The sequence below is a fragment of the Labeo rohita genome, chromosome 25, assembly GCF_022985175.1.
Source record: "Labeo rohita strain BAU-BD-2019 chromosome 25, IGBB_LRoh.1.0, whole genome shotgun sequence".
Taxonomy (NCBI): domain Eukaryota; kingdom Metazoa; phylum Chordata; class Actinopteri; order Cypriniformes; family Cyprinidae; genus Labeo; species Labeo rohita.
In genome coordinates, this window is record NC_066893.1 from 24,502,176 (window position 1) to 24,524,684 (window position 22,509).

At 31.6% G+C, this 22,509-nt stretch overlaps 1 protein-coding gene across 1 annotated transcript in view; it reads right to left on the reverse strand.

Moving 5' to 3' along the window:
- Window positions 1-22,509, reverse strand: part of myo5c (myosin VC) — a 33,576-nt gene that overhangs the window by 1,371 nt on the left and 9,696 nt on the right. Inside the window, exons 18-40 of the mRNA XM_051099102.1 lie at window positions 18,898-19,009; window positions 18,595-18,806; window positions 17,157-17,322; window positions 16,925-17,071; window positions 13,904-14,068; window positions 13,719-13,812; window positions 13,578-13,641; window positions 13,084-13,264; window positions 11,435-11,528; window positions 11,289-11,352; window positions 11,135-11,212; window positions 10,877-11,057; window positions 10,700-10,793; window positions 10,548-10,611; window positions 10,292-10,460; window positions 8,792-8,876; window positions 8,615-8,713; window positions 8,380-8,534; window positions 6,593-6,682; window positions 6,289-6,439; window positions 5,908-6,211; window positions 3,527-3,701; window positions 22-102 (exon numbers count right to left, since the gene is read on the reverse strand). Of these exons, the coding sequence (XP_050955059.1) occupies window positions 22-102; window positions 3,527-3,701; window positions 5,908-6,211; window positions 6,289-6,439; window positions 6,593-6,682; window positions 8,380-8,534; window positions 8,615-8,713; window positions 8,792-8,876; window positions 10,292-10,460; window positions 10,548-10,611; window positions 10,700-10,793; window positions 10,877-11,057; window positions 11,135-11,212; window positions 11,289-11,352; window positions 11,435-11,528; window positions 13,084-13,264; window positions 13,578-13,641; window positions 13,719-13,812; window positions 13,904-14,068; window positions 16,925-17,071; window positions 17,157-17,322; window positions 18,595-18,806; window positions 18,898-19,009 (3,025 nt within the window). The remainder of the gene's footprint in view (window positions 1-21; window positions 103-3,526; window positions 3,702-5,907; window positions 6,212-6,288; window positions 6,440-6,592; window positions 6,683-8,379; window positions 8,535-8,614; window positions 8,714-8,791; window positions 8,877-10,291; window positions 10,461-10,547; window positions 10,612-10,699; window positions 10,794-10,876; window positions 11,058-11,134; window positions 11,213-11,288; window positions 11,353-11,434; window positions 11,529-13,083; window positions 13,265-13,577; window positions 13,642-13,718; window positions 13,813-13,903; window positions 14,069-16,924; window positions 17,072-17,156; window positions 17,323-18,594; window positions 18,807-18,897; window positions 19,010-22,509) is intronic.

Here is a 22,509-nt window from a genome sequence, read left to right on the forward strand (position 1 = left end):
AAAAAAAAAGAAAAAACCTACCTGAACTTTGCGGACAAACGACGGAGCGACACGCTTTTCGAAGTCATCGATGGGTGTGTAGGAGTTAAGAATCTTCACAATCTACAAAACAAATAAAAACTGATTCTAAGAAATCTTACAAATGAAAGCAAAAGAACTGAATAACCTGGGCCATTCTACAGAACTGGTCTTTTTGTATGTATGCAAATTGTATAATATCCAAGGTACACATTTCTAGTAATTGTGCCGTTAATTCTCATATTGTATTTTCAAAATGTTTTGAAATATTTGTCCTCTCCCTAAATTTGTCACTACCGAAACACAGTAATAAATAATTTAATAAAAGGGTTACTGACCTATTAAGATTCTGCTTACATCTTCCTTGTAAATATATTTTTTGCCATTTTATTCAAAAGTTTTCAGTGTTAAATCAATAACGATTACCATTTTAACAATATTTCAAGTGTGATTTATGAGATTTGTTGTATTTTTAATCAAATGTTTCTTTGTAAAAGGCAAAAAGTTGATTATACTAGTTTGATTACACTGCCCTCCAAAAGTTTGGGAACACCCCTGGCAAAGTGTGGTTTTGGACAATATCAGCATAAATCCTTATCATTTTTTTGGTGCAAATACATTAAAGAAAGTTGACATTACCATTGAAGACCAGCAATAATAATTTTCATTTTGATTACATAATAATGGCAAGTCAGACATGCCCCTTTGCCATCTGTGATGCCTGGTTACTGGTTTAAACTTAGCCCAGGTTTTTAAAAGATTTTTGGGTCAGCACACCTTAATAGCTTCAACAGTTGATTGCCTATTAAGTTTAGAATACAATGAATTTAGACTAAAACATACAGTGTTTCGGTAGTGACGTGAAAATGCAGGACACATTTTTTATATAAGTTTCCTAATTTACAAAGAAGATATTAAATAAAAAGATGTTTTTGAACTTTACTTTTTAAAAAAACAAAAAGATGTTTTTAAAAACAATAATGGAATAAAATGCAAAAATTAATTCAATATCATTCTCATAAGTTGAAATTTAGGGGTTAGAGTCTGGGACAGCCACCTCCCAATTGCAAGTACCCACTAAATGATGATTTTATATACATTAAAGTTGAGTTTTATTGTTTTCAGGATAGGAGATAGACTAAACATGAATCCATTCAGCTATATTCTGGAAGACAAATTCTCCAGGTCTGCGGTCAGCACTGTTTAAAGCCTATAAAAAAAACTGTCTTAGCATGGATCATTGAAGGTTTTTTCCGCAAATTGAGAAGACCATTAGCATCTCAGCTCTGGAAAAAAGAGTTTAGATGGTTTTTTCCTATTTAAAACTTGACTTTTCTGTGGTTACATTGTGTGACAAAGTCCAAGAAACTTTGCAAAAATGAGAAGTTTTGCAATTTTCTTGGGCATTTAATAATTTGGCTTTTAGGAACTATTTTTTCATTCTGGCGTAATAATAATTATGCAACCTGAATTGCTGCCTTCATGGACAAATATATATCACGTATAAATGATTAAATACAAAGTTAATAGTAGTTATTAAGATTGATGTGGTTTGGAATTGGTAAAATGTGCTTGTAAAAAAATATGACCAGAATATCAACATGCCTAATAATTATGCACGGGGTGTATAACTGCAGCTTGGAGATGCTCCAACTGGGGGCGGGAACTCCAAAACGGGGTGGGTGCTCCAAAATAGGGCGTGGCTTCCTCCCTTTGACAGACTGGCACATGACAGGCATGCACAATTTCCCTCCAATCCACTTAAGCACAAACTCCGCCCCACAGCTGATTCTAAAGATTTTATTGGTTGTGTCAATCGCAGTGTTGATAACCTACACTATGCTACACAAATGCTAACCCCTAAACCTACCCTACACCTTACCCTAACCATAACCAGTTAAATTGACTGCACGGCGGGATTGGCGCTGAATAGCGTGGCAGACAAACAGTTAATAAGATTATGCGATATGAGATCGTCGGGCCGTTTTGTAACTCCCCAACTGGACTTCACCAGAAAATTTGACCTTTTTAGTTACGTTCAGCATCACTACTACCCCTCCTACCCTGCGAATTTCAAAGAACCGGGACATCCCCATTGCTTAAAACAAAGCGATAGAGTAAAACCTTCCCCTGCACTTCACTGGGACGGCTCGTGGGTGATTCCCGTTTATATCATTAACCACTGGCCACGAGCTTTGGGGCTCTGCTTTCACTGAGCATATTTATTTATATGTGACCCTGGACCAAAAAACCAGTCTTAAGTCGCTGGGGTTTATTTGTAGCAATAGCCAAAAACACACTGTATGGGTCAAAATTATTGATTTTTCTTTTATGGCAAAAATCATTAGGAAATTAAGTAAAGATCATGTTCCATGAAGATATTTTGTAAAATTCCTACTGTAAATGTATGAAAACTTAATTTTTGATTAGTCATATACATTGTTAAGAACACTATTTGAAAAACTTTAAAGGCAATTTTCTCAATATTTTGATTTTTTTGCACCCTCAGATTCCTGATTTTTAAATAGTTGTATCTCGGGTAAATATTGTCCTATCCTAACAAACCACACACCAATGGGAAGCTTATTTATTCAGCTTTCATATGATGTATAAATCCCAATTTTGAAAAAAATACCCTTATGACTGGTTTTGTCATCCTGGGTCACATATAGCATAGTTTATTTTATTTGAGCACTACTACAAACTGTTTAGTTTTGAAATGTAAGTCAGTAACAATAAGCTGAAGCCAGAGCCAATGGGGAAAGTCTTTGCACGACAAGACCCCACCCCATTTTGGAGGTTCTGCCCACTTTTGGAGTTCCCGCCCCATTTTGGAGATCTCCGGTCTGCAGTTTTATATACTTGACTCTGCCGGCTGCAACTCTGCATCTATACAAACTTAGTGCCGGTCACTTTCAGGTGCTACGTAATATCATTGCGCCTACTGCACCCATGGTATGGCAGCAAAGTTCCTTGATTATTACGCCGGAATCAGAGTATAGTTCCTAGCCATAACAGCCTAGAAAATCAAAACTTTTCATTTTATGTCAGTCTTAGTACACAATGTAACTACAGAAGAGTCAAGTTTTAAGGAAAAATATTGTCATCATATATGGTCATTTTTGAGTGAGATGCTACCGGTCTAATCTCATTCAACGATCTATGCTAAGCTATGCTAAAAGTGCTACCGCCAGACCCGGAGATCGGCTGAATGGATTCGAAAATGGTAAAACTCAACTGTTTAACTTTAGGGGAGGTGGACAATGAGCCTATTTTCAAAACAAAGTGGAGTGTTCCTTTAAGCTTACTGATATTTTAAATATAACTGTAGTTTTCAATAGATGATAAAAATGATCTTTTGAAACATATAAGATTTGAATACTTTTTATATGTGTTTTTTGGTTCTGGGACAGGATTTTGCACCAATTCTGTAAAATGGCCCATATTACTGACTCTAAAAAGAATCAGTATCAAAGTGGCATGGGTAGTCGCAAGCTGTAGTTTGCACCTGCACGGGCGAGAGCTCGGAGCATCTCTGCTTGATCTGGGCTGCGTCTTCATCTGTGGTCTTGTTGACTTGTAGAATCCATGCGACCTGAGAGAGCGGCCCTAGTGTTTCCATGGCACAGCTGCTTTGCAGATCCTTCTCACGCAGCCACTCCTCTAGATAACTGATGTTGCACCTGGAAAAGAAAAAAAGATGCTTTATGAAACTCTGTTTCTGTGGATGTCCAGAAAGCCTTACTACATATACATACAGTAGTCTTGTAAACATGCTGACATGACATGTTGACTGACATGGAAGAGTAGAAATTGTTGAATAAAGTCTTTATTTTTGTTTTCTTTGTGCACAAAAAGTATTCTCATAGCTTCATAACATTACGGTTGAATCGCTGATGTCACATGGACTATTTTATCAATGTCTTTACTACCTTTCTAGGCCTTAAACCGTCTTTGCAGGGTCAGAAAGCTTTCAGATTTCATCAGATTTGTGTTCTGAAGATGAACGAAGATCTTACAGGTTTGAAACGACTTAAGTTTGAGTAATTAATGACAGAATTTTCATTTTTGGGTAAACTATCCCTTTAACATCAGTATGCAAATGTTCTGTATTCATGGTACAGTACCATACTACTCATACTATTTATGCAGTATGTACACATTTTGGAATGCAAAGCTCAAGTTCATGATTTCCTGTCAAATAAGAAATATCAACTATCACTTTCTTAGCTTTTTAGTTAATAGGACTACCAACTAAATACATTCTGACATAAAATCTGATTAAAAATTCTAAACAAATGTATTATTAATTGGACACCATCCACTGAATTAAATACACAACATACTGAGGTCATGTGACAATGTAGCCTTTGCAATATTAATTGCTGCATATTTTAAAAAAGAAAAACAGTATGCTTTATTCAGTACACGCTACAGTTCAAGAAATCTTATGCTCACAAGGCTGCAGCTATTTTTATTAAAAAATACATTAAAAACTGAAATATTGTTAAATATTTTAACACTTTAAAATAACTGTTTTCTACTTTAATATATTGTAAAATGTAATTTATTTTCTGTGATACAAAGCTGAATTTTCAGCATCATTACTCTGATCTTCAGTATCACATGATCCTTCAGAAATCATTTAAATACACTACCAGGCAAACGTTTTTGAACAGTAAGATTTGTAATGTTTTTTAAAGAAGTCTGCTTACCAAGCCTGCATTTATTTGATCTAAGGTACAGCAAATTTTTTATTTCAAATATTTTGAAATATTTGTAATATTTAAAATAACTGCTTTCTATTTGAATATATTTTAAAATGTATTTTATTTCTGTGATCAATGCTAAATTTTCAGCATCATTACTCCAGTCACGTCACATGATCTTTCAGAAATCATTCTAATATTTTTGCTCCTCAAGAAACATTTTTTTTGTATTATTATTATTATTATTATCAATATTTCAAACATTTTTTAGGATTCTTTGATGAATAGAAACTCTTTGTTCAACTTTTTTTTTGACATGACATTATATTTTAATTATTTTATTACTGTATTTATTATCATTATATTATTTTTATTATAATACAATTTTTATATTGCATGTATTTATATTATTATGATATTAATATGTAAAAAAAATAATATCAAATATATCATAATAATATAATATATATCTAAAATAAAAAGCTTTTGTAACATTATACACTATATCATTCAAAAGCTTGGAGTCAGTATAATTTTTTTATTTTTTTGGGTTGGGGGGGTAGGGGGAGAAATAGAAATCAATACTTTTAATTAGCAAGGATGCTTTAAATCGATTAAAAGTGATGACATTAATAAGGTTACAAAAGATTTCTATTTCAGATAAACGCTGCTCTTCTGTACTTTCTATTCATCAAAGAAACCTGAACCATAATAATAATAATAATAATAAATGTTTTTTGAGCAGCAAATTAGAATGATTTCTGAAGGATCATGTGACTGGAGTAATGATGCTAAAAATACAGCTTTGAAATCACAGGAATAAATTACATTTTCAAATATATTCAAATAGAAAGCAGTAATTTTAAATAGTAAATATATTTCAAAATTTTACTGGTTTTCATGTACTATAGAGCAGATAAATGCAGGCTTGGTGAGCAGAAGAAACTTTAAAAAAAAAAAGTTTAAAAATCTTTAAAAGATCTTTAAAAAACATCTTATTGTTCAAAAACTTTTGTCTGGCAGTGTACGATGATTTGCAGCTCAAGAAACATTTCTGATTATTATCAGTGTTGGAATCAGTTGTGCTGCATTCATAATATTACAAAAAAATTATTTAAGTCATCCTTGCTGTTGTGTATTATGTAGTCACGCATATGCAGGATATAACACATGTACACACCTGATCTGCATGCCCTTGCGGCAGGAGCACAGGTCCTTGCGAAGCAAAATGCTGTTCACAGATGTGGATCCGATAAGGAAAAACAGCTGTCTTATGACCTGACCCTGCAGCTGCGACTCCATGCCATGCTGCGCCATGCTGCTGTGGAACGCGTCGAGCTGCTGGAGGATGGAGGTCACGCTGAACGGCTCCGACCTGCTTTGGTCTCCGTCATCCTCATACATGCTGCTCGAGCGCTTGCGGAAACCGGTGGGCTTCATGCTGGAGATTCCCTGGAGACTCTCGTGCTCCAACATTGCAGGGACTGAACGGAGAGAGTGGATTATTTAACAGTTCGGAACATTATATCACTAATGTATTGACTTGTATTGATTTCCATACTGATCATGGGAAAGAGCGCGTCCTCCATCACGCTGATAAACTGATGGTAGATGTTGATGGCGAGGTCGCTGAGAATCTGCCGGTGCTCTGACAGGTCGAAGTTTCTCAGACAGTTTTTGTTCTGACGAGGAGTGTTGTGCTTCATGAACTCCTGTTGATGGGGGGAAAACGAAGAATCTCATTGATTGGTTTCAGGAATTATGTAGTAAGATATCTTTGAAATTAAGGGTTGATATATTGAATCAGGGCATTTTATGGTCTTTAATAGTGTAAGGGAGGAGGGAAAAACAGAGAAGGACTTTACCTCATCCCCGCTGTACTGTTTGAGACAGTTGAGGAAGTGATATGTGTTTGAGAGCCAGAAGGACAGAGTTTCAAAACTCTCCTGGTGGTTCTGAAATCATAGTCATTATAATCATTACTATCACTAAGGAAACTCTAGTGATGTGCAGCAGCAAAGTGTTGCTTTGTGGGTGTTTTAGACACATATCAGAGGATTCTGTAGGCTGGTTGTATTCAGTAATTCATATTTCACCACAAAAGAAAAGAATTTTGCATTGACATTATATTTTAATTTATTTTATTACATTTTTTTTGTGTGTTATCATGCATTATATTGCTATATTAGTAATATACTAATACTAATTGTATATTTAAATCAGCATTAAAGGCAGCACAGTAAATATTACCATGACGTATACATGCACACACATCACGATTTTTATATATTGTAATGCAACTTATAAATATATATAAAAAAAAAAAAAAAAAAAAATATATATATATATATATATATATATATATTTATATAATTTTATTTATATTTTGTATATTTGTTATATTATTCTATCATGTTATATTCTGTTATATCAATACAAATATCAAATATTAATAGCTAAAAATAAAAATAATATTTTTATTTTTAGTCAACAGTTGTTTTCATAAAATAACAACATCACTATTTTTTATTTTTTTTGTATTTATTGTAACACAACTTATTTTTTATTTTTATTATAATACAATTTAAATTATATTATATTATATTATTATATTATATTAATACAAATATCAAAATGAATATATTCATATATTAATATGAATAGTTAAATATACTATTAAATATAATAGTTAAAAATAATTTTTAAATTTTAATTAAAAGTGTTTTAAAAAATTAAAACAATGAAATTTCAATAAAATAAAAAAAAAATCACTATTTTTATTTCTTATATATTTATTGTAATACTGCTTATTTTTATATTTTATTATAATAAAATCTATATTGCATATTTTTATAATATTATATGATAGTAATATGCAAAAATAGAATTTTATATATATATATATATATATATATATATATATATATATATAGTACTGTATTATTGATATTTTTAATATATTTTATATTATATTACATTATATTAATATTAAATATTAGAGTTACAAATAAAAATTCTATTTTTTATTCTATTTTAATTTCGTTTGAATAACATTTGAAACCAATTAAAATAAGTGTTTTAAAAAATTAAAACAATGAAATTTCAATAAAATAAAAAAATCAATTTTTAAATTTTAATAAAAACATCCCTAAAAATTTTTTCCCTATTTGTATTTTTTACATATATATTTATTGTAATACAACTTATTTTTTATATTTTATTATAATACAATTTATATGTTTTATTATTTTATTTCTTTTTTATATTATATTTATAATATAATATTATATTAACACAAATATGAAATAGTAACAGTAATATGTTTAAATAATGTTCTGTTCTATTTTAATTGTATTAAACAATTGTTTATTTATTATATACATATTATTTGTCATTAATGACGAGGAGATTTTGCATTACTTTCTCATTATCTCATAATTTCATATTTGCATAATATCATTAAAAGCATTAAAAGCTGAGAATAACCCCAATAAAAAAATATGCACAAACAACCAAATCATGTAAAAATCCACATAAGTCAAAAACATCCAAAAAAACCCTGAATCTTTACACATTTCTGTACATAACTAAGGCCTTGCAGATTCTCTGAAAAGACAAAAGAGCCACATACAGGTCACATTCAGTGACTTACCGTGGTGACCTCTTTGATGCCTGAGATGATACCGTTCATTAGAGACTTGAGCTTGTTTCCATCGTTGAGGTAATCAGCGTGTCTCACACACATGAAGAGGAGATGTGCAGCCAGACCGGGGATAATTAGCACACCTACACTGCGAGGTTTCAGCTCTGCAGATTACAAATCAAGTAAAGTAAATTATGAGTTATAATTTAGACTAACACGCATATGCTTTTAGTGATGGATTTACCCAACACAAGCGTCCGGATCAGCCTGCTTTCATCCTCCTTCTTGTACTCCAACATGCCCAAGTACTCTTTGGGCACGGCCGGTGCCTCTTTCTGATTGGCTGATGAGGAGACAAAACATGGAGAGGATGAGACCGGATTGGCTAAATGTGAAAGCAGGTGAACAGAAAGAGTTTTACCTTCCGCATGAGTTTGAAGAGCTTTGATTTGGTCTTGGAGGCGTTTTATCAGTCTGTCCTTCATGTCTAGCTGCTCCTCGAAGTCCTGAAACCAGAAGAAGACGATCTTAACAAGTAGATCAAGATTGACGTATTGACTTTTTGTACCACAAAACCAACCACCACTGATTTTGGTGCTACTAACAATCAAAGTTTTAACAAGAAAAAAAATACAAATAAATAAATCAATCTTCATATGCACGCATAGATAAAATAATATAAAATATTTTATAAACAACCTCTAAATAATATATACATTAAATAATAATTGTAAATATATTATAAACATATCAGGGAGAATGATATTGATATTAGTAATTGTAAGTATAATATAATTATACAATATTAAATAAATAAATTATTAATCTGCATATGCATGCATAAATCATATAAAATATTTTATAAATAAATCAATTCTAAATAATGTGTGTAAATATATTATAAACATATCAGGGAGAATGATATTGATATTAGTAATTGTAAGTATAATATAATTATACAATATTAAATAAATAAATTATTAATCTGTATATGCATGCATAAATCATATAAAATATTTTATAAATAAATCAATTCTAAATAATGTGTGTGTATATATGTACATATATATATATATATATATTCAGCATAAGTGTAAATGTATTATAATTATATAATATTAAAGAGGATAATATTAATATCAGCAGGACACTGATTTTGGTGCCACTAACAGTCAAAGTTTTAACATAATAATATGCATGCATAAATAAAATAATACACACACACACACACACACAAACAAACATAACAATATATATATAACAGTAAGTGTAAATATATTACAATTATATTATATTAAGGAGGATATTAGTAATATTCAGGAAGACACTAAATATATTATAATTACATAATATTAAGGAGGATAATATTAATATTCAGCAGAACACTGATTTTGGTGCCACTAACAGTCAAAGTTGTAACATAAATAATATGTATGAATAAATAAATAATATTAAATATTTTATAAATAAATTCTAAGTAATACATATATATATTAAATAGTAAATGTAAACATATTATAATTATATTATACTAAAAAGGAGGGTATTAATAATATTCAGGAGGACACTGATTTTGGTGCTGCTAACAGTATAAATAAAATAAAATGCATAAATTAATAAATAAATCTGCACGTTCATGCATTAATAAAAAAAATAATATATTTCATATTTATAAATAATGTATAATATTTACTAAATAGTAAGTATAAGCACATTATAATATATAATATTAAGTATGCTACATATTAATATAAAAGCTTACATTAACTATTAATATAACCAATTATATCAGTTTATTAATGTTTTATATTGCATTATTTTTTATTCCTTAAACATGGTTTTCGCTGTGTATAAAAGCTACTCGAATGCACATCAGCGCAGAGGTGATCATGAGCGTGCCCTTTCACACACACACACACACCATATTCTCCGCTGTGAGGCGTGATGTCTCCTGTCTGAGTTTGTTCTTGGCTTCGCTCTCCGAGAGCTGGGCTTTCTGTAGCTGCTCGTTCTCCTCCTGGAGGTCAGCCATCTGTCTTTCCATCTCTTCTCTTCTACTCTCGCTCTCTGTAATCTTTTCCTCCAGGTGCCTACGAACAGATGCACAACACCTGCGCCTTCAGCTTCGCGCCACAGTCTGTAGTGTAAATATAGTCTGAGGGTAATAAACGCCTCACCTGCGCTGCGATTGCTCCTCTTCGACAGCAAGCTGAAGCTCATTTGTTAACTCCTTTATTTTGGCTGCCACATACAATTTAAGAAGTGCATAATCATAATTGGTTCTATGTCCAAAATATTTCTTGCATGCTTTTGCATGTGTTTGGCTCACCGCTCATCTCAGCGCTCTGCTCTTGCAACTGGGTCTCAATCTCTTGTTTGTGACGGCTCAATTCTGACACCTGCTGCTTCAGTTCTGGAATCACCTGCACACAGGAAGTCACCATCATCACCAGCTGATTTCAAACTATGCAAACAAACATACAGGGTAGATAAATAGACGCTCTACCATGTTCTCGGCAGTGAGGCGAGCCACTTCCTGTCCGATGCTTTGGTTGACGTCATTCTTCTCCTGAAAGAGAGCTTGAAGCTGTTCGTTCTCTTTGTTCAGATGTTCGTTTTTGAAGACCAGAGCTTCTACCTGACTCTCATAAGTGTCTTTCTGCTCCCGCAGCTGAGTTTCTACCACCCTGAGATTGAACAACAAACGATTTGAGGCAAAAATGCAAACATTACAGTTTAAACGACAAACCTTTGGAGGTCATACTTAGCAGCTTTTTCCATGGCATCAAACGCAGTGAGAAGATCAGCTCCATCATCATTCTCTAAGGCTTCTTCATTTAGTCTGTGGTAAAAAGAAACTGATTAAAGCAAGTCAAGACTGATCAATTAGCACAGATAATACCAATATTTTCACACACCTCTGGATGAGATTTTCCTCTTTAGCTTCACCGAGCAGCTGCCTTGTGATTAAACTCATCTTAGCTGAGGGCGTGAAATGGACAAAGACAGCATTTAGACGATTTACGCATAATGTAAAGACAGTCGGTGGCGGTATGTTTTGTACCTCTGGCTTGTAGTTTCTGAGCTCTCATGGTTTTATCAGCTTCGACTCGCTGCATCTGTAGGCTGTTGATTTCTTTCCGTAAATCTGGTATGACCTTCAAATTGTCATAAAAAAAAAAAAATAAAAGTCATTTTCCGTCATTTGCAAAAGTGCTAACAAGTACTTCAGACTTTGCAAAAGAATAAAGTTATAACTAAGTTCGGGTTTTAGGCTCTGGAGGACAAAACCAGCAAAAATGATAAAAATAAAAAAAAGTACATACACAAACAAACAAATAATCCATATATTCACAAAATAAATATATAAATAATCAAATGTAATAATAAATAATATCCAACCATTTGATTTATATATTTTTTTGCATTGTTTGATTTAATGGATTATTTGTAAATCTCCTCACACATTTAATTATTTCTGGTTTATATATATTATATATATATATATATATATATACACACACACACACACACACACACACACACACACACATATGTGCAGGACAAAACCTGTGTGTCTGTGCGTATATATATATATATGTTCTCAAGTGAAAAAATCCAAAGAGATATATTTCCGAATTTAACACAACTTATTCATATATAAACATAGAAATTTGTATAATTAAGATTTTTTTTCATTGATTTGTTTTTGTGAAATTTTCTTTTGCTCAAAGCTACATTTATTTGATAAAAAAAAGGCACTAAAAAAGTTAAATATTATTACAATTTAAAATAACTGTTTTCTACTTGTTAATTATAATTTGAAATGTAATTTGTTCCTGTGATGCTAACAGAATTTAATCATTTAGAATTTCTTTTTAAATCTAATTAAAATTTAAAGGGTTTAAATTTTAGGCTCTGGAGGACAAAACCTGCAAAAATGATAAATAAGTACATACACAAACAAACAAACAAATAACAAATATATAATGTGTGTGTGTGTGTGTGTGTGTGTGTGTGTATACATGCAAGTAAGAAGGAGAATATAATATATATAAAATATTTCTGGTTTATTTATATATTTATTTATATATTTATGCACTTCATACACAAATGAATTCAAAATTTAACATTACTTATTCATATATATACTACTGGTTAAAAACTTGGATAATTAAGATTTTTTTTATTTATTTATTTATTTTCTAAAAAGTCTCTTTTGCTTATCAAGGCTGCATTTAAGGCATGCATATAAGAATGCATAAATAAAAAAAATGGGAGAATTAATATAAAGAATTTAAAAAATATTACAGATTGAAAATTACAGGAATTCATAGATATATAATTTAAAATTAAAAGATATCATTTAAAATTAACTTTCAATTTTTCATTTATTTTAACATTTTTCATTTCCCCAAGCATTTGATTTGTATTGTAGTAATTTTGCATTGATGGGCATTTATTAGTGATTTAATGGATTATTTGAAATCTCCTCACACATTCAATTATTTCTGGTTTATTTATATTTTTATGCACATATTTATTTATTTATTTATTTTTGCATGTTATTTCCTCATATTAGGCTTTGTTCTACTGTAAGTGCCTTGGAAGCACTAAACTTAAACTGCCACTTGTACTTGTTTTTAAACTTGGAAAAAAAAAAAAAAAAAAAAAAACTAAAGAAAGAAAGAAAGAATTACAAGTGTGATTCACCTTGACGTGCTTGGTGAGCTGCAGCACTTGTTCCTGCAGTTCTGCATTGGTCTTCTTGTCCTCCTCCACTTGCGTTTGCAGCCTTATTCGCTCCTCTCTCAGTCTACGGCTTTCCTCTTTCAGTACTACGATCTCTTTATCCGAGTCTTCCTTCTGGAGTTCACTGTTGTGCTCCGCCACCCTGACAAAACAGAGAACCGATTTAGCACAAACACATTTAGACAAAGCTCTGACTGAGAGCCAAACGAAATGAGCATGATCCTCATAGAGCATCATGTAGCTTCTAATGCCCACTTTTGGACCACTTTTAGACTACTTTTATGTTGGCTTCATGCTGTTTTTTTGAAGCTTGACATGGTCACCATGCACATTCATAACATGAGCTGTTTGGACATTTCTTTTGAGTTCCACAGAAGAAATGAACTCACGTTTGGAAAGATATAAGAGTAAGTAACTGATTTTTGGGTAAAACATCCTTTTAAAAACACTCTTACTTTCTGAGTCTCTCCTGTCTTTCTAAATCTTCCATCAGTTTTCTCTTTATATCCTCAAATTGATCTGAAAAAACAAATGTTTGGTAAGTTACAGTCACATATTCTTCATTACCACCGTTTTAAAATCAGTTCACTGATCACCTTGCAACTGCAGACTCGTGTCTTTCAGTTTCTGCTCCAAAGCTTTTTTCGCCTCAGTAAGTTTCTCTTTGTCACTCTGAAGCAGAGTGATTTTCTTGGAGAAGACAAACAAAGTGAACACGCTCATTATTATATGCAATACTGTATTAATATTACGAAGACACTGTACAAATCAGTATCTTTACCTGACTGGCCTGTTCAGAATTTGTTCTCTCCCTCTCCTCTAAAGCTGACATCTCATTGGTTAGCTTTCCAAGCTCCGCCTCCAGAGCCTGAATCTTTTCTAGTCCTTGAGCACGTGCATTAGACAAAATGGCGAGTCTTTCCATGAGTCCTAGGTTCTCTTTATTCTAGAAAAAACGAGAAAGGTTTTGTCATATATTTATGCAGAAAATCATATATTTAAACAGTTTGAACACTTTATTTTAATTTTTGTAATTTGAATTTGAAAATTAATTTGTTGACTAGCAAAAAAATAAAAATGTATATACTTTTTAACCTCAAATGCTCATCTTGTCTAGCTCTGCAATGTGCATGCGTACTCTGTCAGTACAGTTAGGGTATGTCAAAAAACTCCCATCTCATTTTCTCCTCCAACTTCAAAATTGTTGCTGTGCACATTGCTGTTTTACCTTTTTTTATAAATATCATTTGACCGTCTTGGCATTTTTACTTAGTAAACACTGGGTTGGTAGTCCTGCAGCGATATAGGACGATTTTGAAGTTGGAGGAGAAAATGAGATGGGAGTTTTTCGACATACACTAACTGTCATGAACCAGAATACACAGAGTACGCATATGCATGGCAAGCTAGACAAGACGAGCATTTGAGGTTAAAAAGTACATAATTAAAAAAAAAAAAAAAAAAGACTGATTTCGCTAGATAAGACCCTTCTTCCTCAGCTGGGATCATTTAGAGCCTTTTGAAGCCGCATTTAAACTACATTTTGGAAGTTCAAACTCACAGGCACCATTGAATTCCACTATATGCAGATAATTCCTGAAATGTTTCCCACAAAAAACATAATTTCTTCACGACTGAAAAAGAAAGGCATGAACATCTTCAGCCAATATATGGAGAAAAATCCTGAAATGTTTTCCTAAAAAAAACCTTCATTTCTTTGTGATTGAAGAATGAAAAACATGAACATCTTGGATGACATGGGGTGAGTAAATTATCAGGAAATTTGAATTCAAGAGTGAACTAATCCTTTCAAGTCTCCAGAGAAAAAGAGCCCAGTAATCTCAAACATCTCGAGTTTAAAAAAAATATATACATTTGGCAAAATATCAAAGTCTGCAATCAAAAGTAATAGATCTCAATATGAACTCAAACATTTCTCATGCAACCATCTGAGCTGCTCTCCACATTTATTTAACATCTCTCTAAACTTACCATACTTCAACTTCATAATACATACTCATTTGTCTATTTTCATTCATCTAAAGGAGTTTTAGAAGAACCCGAATCCTAACTAATTTAGGAGAATCCTAAAAATTAAAACATTTTTAAAATTAAATTTAAAATTATAATTCTATTGTTAAAGGAGAAGACCACTTCCAAAACAAAGATTCACATATAATGTACTCACCCCCTTGTCATCCAAGATGTTCATGTCTTTCTTTCTTCAGTCATAAAGAAATTATGTTTTTTGAGGAAAACACTTCAGCATTTTTCTCCATATAATGGACTGATATGGTGCCCCGATTTTGAACTTCCAAAATGCAGTTTAAATGCGGCTACAAACGATCCCAAATGCGGTTGTAAACAATTCCAGCCGAGGAAGAAGGGTCTGATCTAGCGAAACGATTTGTTATTTTCATTAAAATAATACAATTTAAATATTTTTAATCTCAAAAGCTTGTCTTGTCTTGCTCTCCTTGAACTCTGTGTATTCTGGCTCAAGACAGTTAGGGTATGTCGAAAAACCCCAATCGTATTTTCTCCCTCAACTTCAAAAATCATTTCAAAATCATCCTACATCGCTACAGAAGTTCTGACACAGTGTTTGCAAAGTGAACATGCAAAGATCAAACACCCTTAACAAAAAAGGTAAAACAGCGATATAGGACGATTTTGAAGTTGAGGGAGAACATGAGATGGGAGTTTTTCAACATGCCCTAACTGTCATGACCTGGAAAAAAACAGTCCAGGCAGAGTAAGACAAGATGAGCGTTTGACATTAAAAAGTACATAAATTGTATTATTTTTAACAACCGATTGTTTCGCTAGATAAGACCCTTCTTTCTCGGTTTACAATAGTGTTAGGTTCGAGTCCACCTAAGTCGAGTCCGAGTCTTTAACCAATCGAGTCTGAGACGAGTCCGAGTCCAAAACGGGCAGAGTCGGACTCAAGTCCGAGTCCCAAAGGGCCGCAAGTCATGTAACAGAAGTTATGGCTGACCTATGTAATGTGACATATTTTAGAGTGAAACAGGTTTTAGAAAATGAAAAATTACAGGGCGGGACTTGACTTTATGGGTAAAGGAGTAGGTATCTTGGTGAATGTAACCTTAAGAGCAGAAAATGTCAACTCACACCTGTTTTATTTTTGAAAGCATTTATAGTTACATTAATTACAATAAATTACATTATATCAGGAATAATTGATGATGGGCCATTGAATTATTAGAAAATCGTGCACACCCAAGGTGGTTTTGAACCCATAAAAACTCTTGCTGAAAAGATGTAAAATTATTTTTCTTTGAAGCTAGAAACTGCCACCATGTTTAAAAATTAATAATAATTTTATTACAGAAAAAACGAATCAACTAATTTAAGTAAAACATTCTCAAGCTTACCGAAGGCAAGTTTACAGCCGCATTTGGGATCGTTTGTAGCCGCATTTAAACTGCATTTTAGAAGTTCAAAATCGGGGCACCATATCAGTCCATTATATGGAGAAAAATGCTGATATGTTTTCTTCAAAAAACATAATTTCTTCACAACTGAAGAAAGAAAGACATGAACATCTTGGATGACAAGGGGGTGAGTACATTATATGTGAATCTTTGTTTTAGAAGTGAACTTCTCCTTTAATTATTCACTCTCATGTCATTCCAAACATGTAAGACCTCTGTCACAAAAATTAGGATTTTTATGAAATCCGAAGTCTTTACAGGTTTGGAACGACAGAATTGAAGTTTTTGGGTGAACAATCTCATTAACATTCAGTAACATTTTCCTCTGTGTTTTCTGCTTGTACCTGCTCTTCTATTTTCTTGCGCAGCTGCTGGACACGGTACGACAGCTGCACGTTGATGACCAGCCGTCGCATGGTTTGAAAGCGCCGACGCACCAGCCAAGCTCGGGCGTATTTCTGCAGAACCAGAGCCTTGTGCTCTGCCAACATCTACAATAATACACAAAGACTCACAATCAGATGTGCGACTATGTGATCAAGGACCATCATGAAATGACAAACTATAAGACTTTGCCTTTCTGTAGTGCTTGCGGGCCATCCATCCTCTGGTGTACGCTTGTATGGTGACTGTGGCACTCAGGACGAGCTGGTAAATCCTCCGCACCAGATACCCACGACAGTGTCTCTGGATCACCATAGCGGCCCAGCCCTGCTTCAGCGCCAGAGCTGTTATGGTGCACCTGCAACAGAACAGTTTTTAATGTTCTCCAAAAGCAGGGGACGTTGGGTGCAATTCACTTTTACATGGTTTACATGGTTTGAATGATAAAAATCCATTCACTCTGACTGACATCTTTGGTTGCATCACGTCATCCATATTTTGCATGTTGATGCATTTTCAGATGACAAACTTGGCTTGACACATGCATAAGTGCCATTTTTAAAGAATGAATGAGCTGGTTTATTATTGTTAGTGAAAACTAAAGGCACAAAATATTTTGTTTGTTACATGAATTGAAATAAAAACAAAAATGACATTTTTTCAATTAGTTGCCAATGCAACATTTAACTAAACCTGACTAAAATAACTAAAAATAAGATAAAAATTCATTTAAAATAATAAAATTATTTAAAATAAAAAGAAATGTAAAATTATTATTAAAATTATAAAAAATAAATTAAAAATGGCAAAAAAAAAATTACTGAAACACATTCTAATATAAAATGGAAAATATAAAAATTAAAAGTAATTCAAAATATAAATAAAAACTATAAATGCATCCCAATGATACTAAAACTCTGGAACAAACCGTTTAAGGTTCAATCTAAGTTTTTATGGACTTTTATGGTGCTTGTTTGTCCTTTTTGGAGTTTGGGTTGCTTAACATGTTCTGTATTTGAGGGAAGACAGAAAGTCACACGGGTTTGCAACAACATGGGGGTTTTACCTTTTAAAAATGCTCAAGATCACTGTTTTCTGCGCCATTTTGTTGTGCTAATGCTAATTTCTACCATTTTCTTAATACACTCTATCTGTGTACATTACCTTTCAAAAGTTTAGGATAAGAATTTATTTATTCATTTATTTATTGATTGATTGATTGAAAGAAATGACTTTTATTCTGCAATAAAATGGTCAAAAAGTGATAAGGAAAATTTATAATGTTACTAAAGATTTCTATTCAAATAAACGCTGTTCTTTTGAACTTTCTATTCATTTTAGAATCCTAAAAAATGTATCACTGTTTCCACAAAAATATGAAGCAGCACAACTATTTTCAAAATTAATAATAATCAGAAATGTTTCTTAAACCAGTGTATTAGAATGATTTTTGACATCTTAAAAATGTAAGAGATTGGATATATTTTAAAATTACATTTTAAAATATATCCAAATAGAAAACAGTTATTTTTAATTGTAATAATGACTCTGAATTTTACACGAAAATTTTTTACAAGAAAAGTTCAAAATGGTCATGTTAAAAGACTGCTCACGCTTTGGAAACACTCACCTGATCTGTTTCTTTCCACGCACGTACTGTTGGATAGTGATGGCAGCTTGTCTCATGTGCAGGAACCTGCGTCTCTGTCTCCAGCCCCTCACGTGCTTCTGGATGGTCACACAAGCTGCACGAAGATAATCCAAACGCAGCTTCTCCAGGTACGCCACCTGTCCCGCCCGGAAGAAGATCTTAGTCCGACCGAACTTGTACTGGTTGGAATCCTGTAATGGACCAAAGAGGACTTTTTTTGTCATAACCTGACTAAAAACACAAGCTCTCAGGTGTATTAAATTTCTCTTGCGTTTCTCTTACAGGAATGAGTCTCTGCAAAACCGTCTTGCACGTCTGTTTCTTCTCTCCCAGCTTCAGCTCCGACTGGCTCATCAAGATACTGTAACGGCTGTAAAACTCTATATACGTCCACCTGTAGGGATGGACAAAGACGATGAGAACTGTTTTTGATTACTCCAGTCATTCCAAATGAGCCTAGTATTTTGAGCCTATATTTTCTCACAAAAATATGTCCAGGTCACATAAAAAAAAAACAAGAAAAGATATTTTGCATGAGGAAAATTATGACACTGTAGATAAACTAAACACATTTTCAGAATACAATGATTTGAATGAAAAAAATATAAATATTTATATTTTTTCACATTATAGTATTTTTAAAAATTGTAAATAAAATAAATGTATTAAATAAAAAAATAGAAATAGAATAGATAGAAATAGAAAATAGAAAATAGAAAATAGAAAATAAATAGACAATAATATAAAGTCACAATGCAAATAATAATCATAATGACCCTAAATATAGTAGGGATGGGACAAAAAAAAATCGATTCACCTAACTATCGTGATTTTTAGATTTTTTCACATTATAGTATTTTTTAAAATTGTAAATAAAATAAATGTATTAAATAAAAAATAGAAATAGAATAGATATAAATAGAAAACAGAAAATAAATAGAAAATAATATGAAGTCACAATGCAAATAATAATCATAATGATCCTAAATATAGTAGGGATGGGACAAAAAACCGATTCACCTAACTATCACGATTTTTTTTACGAATTTACGATTTTAAAATCGATTTTTTTTAAACCAGAATCGATATTCATTCATATCAAATACATTGCTTTATTTTAGTACTTGCTTATAAACGAGCAGAGAGCGATGTGTTGTTATCGGTGGCTATTACATGACGTCACATCTCTTACTAGTGAACACAACAAAGTGAAAACCCACGTGGCGGACGGAAAGATCGTTAGAGATATATGGCTTGCACCATCACACTTTAAATCCAAAGTGTGAAAACATTTATTTAGAAATTAAAGTGATTTCTCTATTTTAAACATTCAAAAGACTACGAAAGCAATCCCAGTTCTGCACGTAAAGGGTTATCGCAATGTAGACTAAAAAACGTAGCAGAATATTTGTACTTAAAACGCAAGTTTGTGAGATTGCCATGAACTATCACATGTGACTGTTTTAATGATTATAGCCTAAAGGGAGTTTGCAAAAGTGAAAGTGAATTTATACAACAGTTTATACATTTTTGATTTTATACAAAAGTTAATATTAAGTGACTTACATTTTAGGAACACTGTTGTCTGATTGTGCTCTATTTGCTCAACAAAAATAGCTTCAAACAGTCAGGGCTGTTTTGTTTATGAATGAATCTACATTTTTGACTGGATTGAATGAAGGATTTAGTCACAAAGACTTTGACTTGATGCCACCTACTGGCGGTTTTAGTTTCATTTTTTAAATATAAATTGAGTCATTTAAATCGTTTAATATTTCTATATTTAAAACTTTATTTTAAAAACATTAATCTCATAACACTGTTATTATGAAATGCATTAATGCCACCTCTGAATCTTGTTAAAAAATCTGCAAATATTCCTTAATGCCACATCTGTGCTCTTCTTTGCCATGCAAAGGTGAATTGTTGTTGCTGATTTAATTTGACTGGTAACTTATTCTTCCTGATTGTATCTTATTTTATTATATTTTAAATATTTTAAGTCATTTTAAAAGTTTATTTTTTTTTTGTTGTTTTATTGCTGTGATTATTGTTTTTATGATTATTTTACTGCCTCTTTGTGAATCATTGTTTTTATTATTGTTTTTATGATTATTCTACTTCCTTTTATGTAAAGCACTTTGAATTACCTTTGTGTATGAAATGTGCTATATAAATAAACTTGCCTTGCCTTGCCTATTATTTAAATTGAATTTATTGTTTAATTCAATTTTTTTTTTTTTTTTAAAATATATAAATCTAATTTTTTATTGTCACAAAAGATGACATGCATTTGATAAAGATAGAAAAATATTGCTTATAATGGGAAGGTTAATTTCTGTCATTATAGAGGGTTTTATAATTAAATACAACTGAAAGGACATCTAAAATTACCTTTGTAATGTGGCTGTTTATGTTTACTGAAAACTGAAACAAAACAGGAAAAATTACTGCTAAGATGTGTTGTATGTGTCTGTATATTAAGTTTATCATTCAACTTTTTCCCCATGGTCTAGAGTCTAGAGAGAAAAAACAAAGATCGCAACACAAAGCAATATCGAATCGCAATACTTATAGAATCGAAATTCTGTATCATCCCATCCCTAAAATATAGGGTTTTCTTTAAGCAAAATCTTATTTCTTGTTATTTATTACATTTAAATTTATAAGTAAAATATGACCTAGTCATGTTCTTGACAGGTTTTTATTAACTGTTTATTTATATACTCTTTTTATATATATATATATATATATATATTTTAAGTAAGGTTAATTGAGTTTTAGTAATTTTGTTATATGCTTTTGTCATTTTTATTCATTTTTTTATATTTCTACTTAGCTTTAATTTATTTTTATGGTAACACCTTACAATAAGGTGACATTTATTAACATTAGTTAATGTATTAACGAGAATGCACGAACAATGAACAATACATTTATTACACTACTTAACCTTTGCTAATGTTAGATATGAAAAATACAGTTGTTCATTGTTTGTTTATGTTGGTTCGCAGTGCATTAACTAATTTTAACAAACACAACTTGTGATTTTACTAACTACTTAGCTTTAATTTATTTTTATGGTAACACTTTACAATAAGGTGTCATTTATTAACATTAGTTAATGTATTAAAGGAGAAGTCCACCAAAACAAAGATTCAAATATAATGTACAAAAACAGTCTAGTCAGAGTAAGACAAGACGAGCGTTTGACATTAAAAAGTATATAAATTGTATTATTTTTTTTATCAAAATAGCTGATCGTTACACTAGATAAGTCCCTTCTTTCTTGGCTGAGGGATCGTTTGAAACCACATATAAACTGCATTTTGGAAGTTCAAAATCAGGGCACCATAACAGTCAGTTATATGAAGAAAAAATGAAATGTTTTCCTCAAAAAACATAATTTCTTTATGACTGAAGAAAGAAAGACATGAACATCTTGGATGACAATGGGGTGAGTATATTATATGTGAATCTTTGTTATGGAAGTGGACTTCTCCTTTAATTAACATGAACAATGAACAGGACATTTATTACACTATTTATTAATTTTTGTTAAAGTTAGTTCAAATACAGTCGTTCATTGTTTGTTCATGTTAGTTCACAGTGCATTAACTAATTTTAACAAACAACTTGTGATTTTATCAATGCATTAGTAAATGCTAAAATTAACATTAACTAAAATTTAATAAATGCTGTAGGCGTATTGTTTTTTCTTAGTTAATGTGAACTAATGAACTTCAGTGTAAAGTGTTACCATTTTTATCATTTTTTCAATTTTTTATTTCAGCCAGGTCAACATTTCAAATTTTCATAAGCTTTCATAAGTGAGTTTTTCATCTTGTATGTATATTTGATTGGACTGTTTATTTAAATGGACTCATTTTAGTT